Source organism: Kryptolebias marmoratus, linkage group LG5 (genome assembly GCF_001649575.2).
Source record: "Kryptolebias marmoratus isolate JLee-2015 linkage group LG5, ASM164957v2, whole genome shotgun sequence".
Lineage (NCBI taxonomy): Eukaryota > Metazoa > Chordata > Actinopteri > Cyprinodontiformes > Rivulidae > Kryptolebias > Kryptolebias marmoratus.
This window is the reverse complement of record NC_051434.1, coordinates 7,521,627-7,528,868: the sequence shown is the minus strand read 5'-3', so window position 1 is coordinate 7,528,868 and position 7,242 is coordinate 7,521,627. Positions and strand designations below refer to the sequence as shown.

Here is a 7,242-nt window from a genome sequence, read left to right as displayed (position 1 = left end):
TTACATTAAATAATCTTTGATGGTGTCTAGAATCAGTTTCCTACAAATAAAATCAGTGCAAAAAATATATAATTTTACAATACTCTTTGACAAAACCTTTATGATTCATTAAATCCAAAAGGTTGTAGATGAACGCGTCAAAAACAAATCATGACTCGAATCTGTGAGAGTTATGAGAAAGAAATATGAACCACTGGGTTTTCCAACCCTCGTTTTAATACAACAATTAGCAAAACGGATAAAAAATATATATATTTATATATTGTGATTAAAAACAGACTTGGACAAGAGAACATAAAAACTGTATTTACTTCAGAGTTTAGTACCTTTTCCTTTCTCTGCCTGGTGTGGGACTCGCTGGTTCCACCAGGAGGCACCAGAGCAGAGTAAGAACACAGCACAGATACCAGTACAAAACCAAACAGAACCCAACGACTGAGAGCATGAGAACAAAGGCAACTCGGACCTTGAGTAAAGAAAAAGAAGAATAGTTCAAAACACCTTATACCGCAAGAGAAATGTAAAAATTGTTTTTTTTTTTCCCCTCGCCCTCCAATCTTTAGTTATTTGGTCTACCTCAAGGCCTCCCGCTGCGCAGAGGCTTGAAAATAAACATCCGATCAGACGGTTACTGCATCGGGTCACATGCACATCCCTCCACGAGTTGATTTTTTTTAAAGGACTATGCACATCTGATGTCACTACTTGCTATGCCAACACCATCCAAAAGCACTGTTTGTTTTTTTTTTACAATTCAGGTGTACTGCAGGTTAAAAAAAAACAAAAAACAAAAAAAGGCTTGACTCAAATGTACTGTATAAAAACCAAAACACCATGTAAACAACGAAGACACATAAATTCAACTCATCTTTTTGTTCACTGGTTGACTCTGCGACTTGTTCACAAGTGATGGAGATCCCAGACAAATGCTTTGTCCGTATATATTTACAATGTTTGTTGTTTTTTTTTTCTTATTTTTATTTTGCTTTGTTTTTTTTGTTTTTTTGGTGGTGAGATTGTGACGCGTAGATGAAATCTCAACCTCGTACTCCTTTGGATTAATCCGAGCTGGACACAAAATGACAAGATAAGTAGAGTTAAAGCATGTAAGCGTGTGTGGAGGTGCACAAACCGTAAAATCTCACAATACACTTAATACTGACAAGTTTTATACTGCAATACATTGATAAAGTTCTCTAATTTTTTTTTTTTCTCTCTCGCTTGCTTGCAGTAAAAGGCCAACAACGTGATAGGGCAGTGGAGCATTTTGGTATTTAAAAAAACAAAAACAAAAAAAAAAGCAAGAAAAAATACTGAATTGATGTGGGAGACCATTTCATATATTCTGATTTCCACTTTCTTTTTTATTCCAAAGTAACATTTTTTTTTAATCTCTTCTCAGTATAAAGTTGAATAATAAGGTTTCTCCACCAGATGTGAGTTTGTGTTGGGGGTTATCGTGTGATTTAAGAGTGTGGCGAGTCGATACGTCAGTGCGGGAGCTTCTGTGCCAGTCAGTCGCAAACTGTTTGAGGTAGTGTGTTGGTGTCAGTGCTTTGCTGGTTGGCAGGCGGATATCTGGAGGACTGTGTAGGTAACATTCATCATAAATTTGACTCCAATTGGGGAGAACAATAATTTGCCTAGAGTCACCCAAAGTGCTATGTAATAAGCATGAAAGTCAATGAGTGTGTCGCTTTGTGTAGTGAACAAGTAAAAGGCTGGCCAAGACAAAGTTGGGCAAGAAGCTGACATGGCACACAGGTCATTCACCTCGATTTCTGCTTCTTCTCATCCGCTCCTCAACTCTCGTTAGCTGCCACCAACTGGCCTAATCCCTGGCGCACAAACACAGCCTGGATGTCCTTGGTCTTGATGCAGAAGTCACAAGCCCAAACAGCAGCACTCTCTCGAGTCAGCAGCCCGTAGGCCGGTTCTGTAAGGCCCGTGCAGTCCCGATGGAACCAGCGCTGGCAGGACGCTTCGCAGAGGATGGCGTCCTGGTCGTCGTGCACTTCCGCCATACAGAGCCCGCAAGGAAAGACCATCCCGGGGCCGCCGAGTTTCCCGGGGCCAGAACCTGGCCCGGTCGCGGGGGCAGCGGGGCCCGGAGGCAGGGGGGACTGAGTGTTCGGCGTGGAGGTGGAGTTGGAAGGGGGGTTGGGGTTGCTGCTGGGAGTGTTGCCTCCGTTGTTGTTGGTTATGTTGTTCTGACCTGAATTGGAGGCGGCGTTTGACAGGGGACCGGCAGAACCAGGAGTGTTGTTCTGTTGGCTGTAAGAGGTGGAGCCGGGAGCCGAGTTTGGTGGAGTTGATTGTTGCTGCTGCTGCTGGTTAGAATTGTTAGAATTAGGAGTGTTTGTGTTGCTGGGGGGCTGCAGCTGGCTGGACTGTGGATGCTGGGGCTGACCCGATCCATTCAGGGGACCGGTGGGAGAAGAGTTGGGGTTAGGCTGCGGTGGTGCTGATGGAGGTTGACCTGGTGTATTGGTGCTAGGCTGCTGAACATCAATATGGCCAGGGAAGCCTCCCCCAGGTTGTGGTGGCCCTGAGTTAGGAGGAGGGCCAGGTGTATTGTTATTATTGGGGGGGCCATTGGGATTTAGATTAAGCTGCTGCTGCTGCTGTTGTTGTTGTTGTTGCTGTTGTGGAGGTCCAGGTGGGCCCCCTCCTCCCCCAAAGCTCTTCCCATCCTCGTTGCCTGGCCCTGGTGGACTAGAGCCAGGGTAGGGGCCATCTTGAGAAGGAGGGAACTGTCCTTGAGGAGGTATACCTGGCATACCTCCTCCGACCATGTTGCCACCAGGACCGCCACCCATGCCACTCATCATGTTCATCCCAGGACCCATGCCTCCTCCCATGGGAGGCAAGGGCCCTCGTGGGCCTCCACCCCCAGGTAATGGAGGGCTATTAAATGGGTGCCCACCCTGTCCATGCTGCTGCTGCGGAGGCATGCCAAAACGAGGGTGGGGTGGTCCTCCTCCTCCAGGACCTCCCATAACCCCTGAAGACAACATGGAATTAAATCCAGGTCCAGGATGCATGGGCGGACTGAAGTTTGGTGGAATTTGGAACTGAGAAGGGCCACCAGGAGGGAATCCACCTCCTCCCCCACCTCCCCCACTACCTCCACCACCACCTCCTCCACCAAAGCCAGGCATTCCTCCAAAGCCTAGCTGGTGGTGAGGTCCAGCATTAGACGGAGGGCCAAATGGGGGCCTGCGCCCTGGCTGGCCACCTCCCGGTCCTCCTGGGCTTCCCATGAAGTTCATGCCTGCACCCATTCTGCCTCCACCTCCATACCCACCTCCTCCACCGGCACCTGGACTGGGGAGAAAGGGAGCACCACCTGGTCCACCTGCACCAGCAGGTCTGGATGGAGGCCCAAAGTCATCGTCAAAGGGGTTGGACGCGACCAGATGATCCACCATAGGCGTGGGAGGAGGTGCAAACTCAGTGAGGTGAGAGAACCCCGCCGCCTAAAAAACAAACAAAACAAATGACAAAGTATTTATGGGATACTGAAAAAGCTAAATTTCTCATTTCAGCTTTTAGTTCACTAAGAAAGTTGACCTGAGTTACCTGAGTTGTGGACTTCCTCGCCTTCTTCTTCTCCGGGCTCTTCATCTGGGAAGCTGAAATAGTAAAATATAGAGAAAAGGGGTGGAAAAGAGGTAAACATAAGTAAAAATGGGTTATTGCCTCCAGCTTTCATATTATACGTCCACCACCAATTAGGAGAAGCATCAAGTTTGGATTGGCCAATACCCCTTAGTGACAGAGTGGAGCAGCTTTAGACCTAGGGCCTCTTTTTTTTTTTCCAAATCCAACAGTTGAGATGAATTCAATGATGGGACATAGACTGGCATGAGAACAAAATACTGAACATCCAGGCGTTATCATCACCAACGTTATGAAGCCTTGAATCGCAAATGACCCAGGCAGACCAAATGACCCAGGCAAGAGGGAGTGAGGCCGCAAACAGAGGCAAAAGAGGTAAGGTCAATGAGGGAGACAGGAAAAGACTAAGACATGAGAACGAGGAAACGGAGTTGAAGATACACTGATAGCAAGATAGACATGAACCCCGTTCACAGATTCACTCTGTGAGAAACAGCCACCATCGGAGACAGTCGTGAAGTTTACATATGGGGAGGCAATAAAGGGATTGCTAACAGCACCAGTGCAGCCCATTGCAGCGCAGTAATGGATGATTCCGATCGGATTGGGAGATGGGTGAAATTAATTCCTACCTTTTCGCCTTCCTTGTCCCGCCAGTAGTCTCCCCGATTCGGCAGCCATTAGCTACTATGGCTGTCGGTGAAGTGGCAAATCACCGTTCATATGCAAGAAAAAAAAAAGTTAAAAATGACGACGTCTTGAAGGCTATATGCCAACAGGTTGAATCTGCCTTCAGGTCATGTCTACTGTGGTCCTGAGGTGCAAATCACAACAACACTGGACAAAACGCAACAAACAAAAACAGGCAAAATAAATAAAATAAATCTCAGCAAAAAAGAAAACAACAACAAGAAGAAAACTACATTTCGGGAACACCGGTAAAAATGACTAAGTGTTGTTGCGTTATGCAAAATGTGTTTTGTGAAACTGGATATTTTCTGTTTAATTGTCATTCTCTGAAAGGTTTCTCAACTGTTCTCATCTCATAATGTTGTTGAGTTTTCTCCTTTGGTTTTCTGCAACATACGGTTTCATGAAATTGTTGCATTTTGTCCAATATCGCTTTTGTTTTGCACCTCAGGTCCGCCATACTCGTCAGTACTGCTGAAGCTGTAATTGTAGCATTTGTTATCATTTGAGGAAAATTAAATTAGCTGGTTCTATAACATCGGCCCAGGTCTTCTGCAAACTCCTCTTGCGCTGCAAATATTTTGCCACGGTGTCTGTCACGCTGGGATTTGGTCACCAAATACACGTCGGCAAAACTGCGCAGGCTGACTTCACGTAGAACAAGTTCGTGATGCAAACCAGTTTCTACTTTTCTGAGAGAAACTGGCTGCTTGCTACTTTTCCTCACTGCCGGTACAAGCACGTTACAGGGAACTATGGCAAGCCAATTCCATATAACAGACTAGTCTTTCAAAGCAAATACTCAGAATTCACTTCTTCATAGTCAAGAACTTTTCCGCTATAATCAATGCAAATTATAATATTTGCAATCAACATTTCGGGCATTTCCAGTATCATTTGTCCATGAACAGCTGACAGCAGCTTCAGCTATCAGTGAGTACATTTTTTCTATTAAGAATAAACATTAAAGATATCTAAAAACAAAAAAAGGTATTGTTAATATGTGAAATACACACACCAGATATCTACAATGCCATTTTCACGAGTCGTAACTTTTATTTTAGATGTCAAAAATCAAAAGAAAAGATCTCCAACGTGATTTTGAGGATTGAAAAATAAAAATAAAAACATTCTAACTACTAAAATAGTCATTACGGATATCCAGTATTTATATTATAATTAATTAAAATTTAATTTTATACATCATTAACTGTAATATTAACTAGAAACAACTGTAATCACAAAGGTTTACAATTACACTCTGGGTTTTTATTGCGAACTTGACGGGATGCCATTTTAATTTAAAACAGCTGCAATGAAAATTATAAGTGGCAACATTTACACTGAAGAAGAAACTCTATTTCAGATATCCACAATGTTAACTTCAGATAGGAAGAACATACTCATAGATGCCTGGATCAGAAATGAAACAAGAACAATATTTGAGTTCATTAAGATGCTGACAGGGAAAAGTCCTACATATTTCTGGGAGTAAACTGTTCTTTTTGACTAGGAAAAATTGAATTTCAGCTACTATTTGGAACACAGATTTCGTTTTTTTTAAGTATCTTAAACATTGTTTTTTCTAATTCAGCTTCACTTATAAAGATTTTGGAACCTTTTTATGCAGCAAGAATGTTATTTTAGATCACTTTAACTGTAATTATCACTAGCAAGAACGCAATTTCGACTAGGAGGAAAGCTATTATTGATATTTAGGAGTAATTTCAAATAGGAGTGTGCTTTGGTTACATGTTACAAGAGCCTGCCATAGAGAACCCCATCCTGCTCTAATCACTTACAGATGCTGGGATAAAATCTCGCTGTCTAGCGCAAACCGGTCACTACATTTGCTCACTAACTAGCCACGTTACCCAAATGTAGCTAGCCAGTTAGCGGTTAAAATTCACATTGCAGACGCAAAACTGGTACACAAGTCGAAATCTGTTATTTGAGCCAGTACAGTCACATGTGGAAACCTGCAACTAACTACACATATCGCACCATTTATGACACAAAACAACCGATTGAGGTGCGAGAACTGCTGTTTACAATGCTAACGTTAGCCTGCTAGCTAAAGGTAGCTAGCCATCTTTGCAGTCTGTCGTGGAAGCAAACTGTACCCTTTCTTTCTCCGTTGCTTGCTGTGCTGTCCTGTAAATTCAAACTCTCTGGTGTGTCATTGCCAGAAAACCAGTCCTCACACGGTGTATGCTTGTTGATCCATCATTCAACTATAATTCATTCAAAAACGCAAATTTTGCCATAATTATCATGGCCTTCTTTCGCTACCGGACAAAGAGGGATAAGCAGGAGCATTGCGCACCATGGAAGGTTCCATGTCGGCAGCAAAATGGGGGTGCCGACAGATAAAGATAATCGTTTTAATGCTAGTTTGGGGGTAAACCGCATAAAATACATATTTGCTATATAATATAGAAATCGAAGAACACATATTAGGAATATCTATCAGAGTTACCAAATGTGTAATTTAGAAACAAAGTAATATAACAAAAAACACCCCTTTTACTGCCACAAATTGAGCGGCTCCGAACCAAGTATTTCCCAACGCTCCCTGTACAATTTAATGATAAGCTGCAGTAAACTTCTATTTAAACACGTTATTTAAGAAAGATAACGCCTAATATGAAATTATTCGGATTATTTAAAACTATCAAAAATACTGAATGAATGTAACAGAGTGTAAAAGACCCTGTTCGTCATGAGTGAGACAGAATATGAAGCTGACATTTAAAATGTCTCTCTAATGAATCTAATGAAGCATATTTTGATTTAATCATGTTTCTGTAGGTCTTTTGCAACCTAACTGCTTCTGCATACTTTTTACTATTTTAGCCATTTGTATATTCAAAACCTTCAGCTCATTCAGGAGGGGGTGTTATGACTTTTTTGTAACTTTAATACTTCTTA

At 42.8% G+C, this 7,242-nt stretch overlaps 1 protein-coding gene across 2 annotated transcripts; it reads right to left on the bottom strand.

Moving 5' to 3' along the window:
• Positions 1-285: 285 nt before the first annotated feature.
• Positions 286-6,635, bottom strand: pygo2 (pygopus homolog 2 (Drosophila)). 2 transcript variants are annotated; one of them, XM_017425808.3, is made up of 4 exons: positions 6,435-6,635; positions 4,254-4,314; positions 3,583-3,635; positions 286-3,479 (listed from the first exon to the last, which is right to left on the bottom strand). In XM_017425808.3, exons 2-4 carry the CDS (start codon positions 4,300-4,302, stop codon positions 1,803-1,805), a joined length of 1,779 nt encoding a protein of 592 aa, XP_017281297.1. In that variant the 5' UTR covers positions 4,303-4,314; positions 6,435-6,635; the 3' UTR covers positions 286-1,802. The 2 variants fall into 2 exon arrangements, with proteins under 2 accessions (XP_017281297.1, XP_017281306.1); XM_017425817.3 differs by lacking the exon at positions 4,254-4,314.
• Positions 6,636-7,242: the final 607 nt, after the last annotated feature.

Bases quoted from the DNA above. Each gene is read 5' to 3' on its own strand.
- pygo2 (XM_017425808.3), bottom strand. From the start codon at position 4,302: ATGGCTGCCGAATCGGGGAGACTACTGGCGGGACAAGGAAGGCGAAAA. The intron at 3,636-4,253 runs GTAGGAATTAAT...TTACTATTTCAG, and splicing joins GGGACAAGGAAGGCGAAAAG to CTTCCCAGATGAAGAGCCCG. The intron at 3,480-3,582 runs GTAACTCAGGTC...TTTGTTTTTTAG, and splicing joins CGAGGAAGTCCACAACTCAG to GCGGCGGGGTTCTCTCACCT.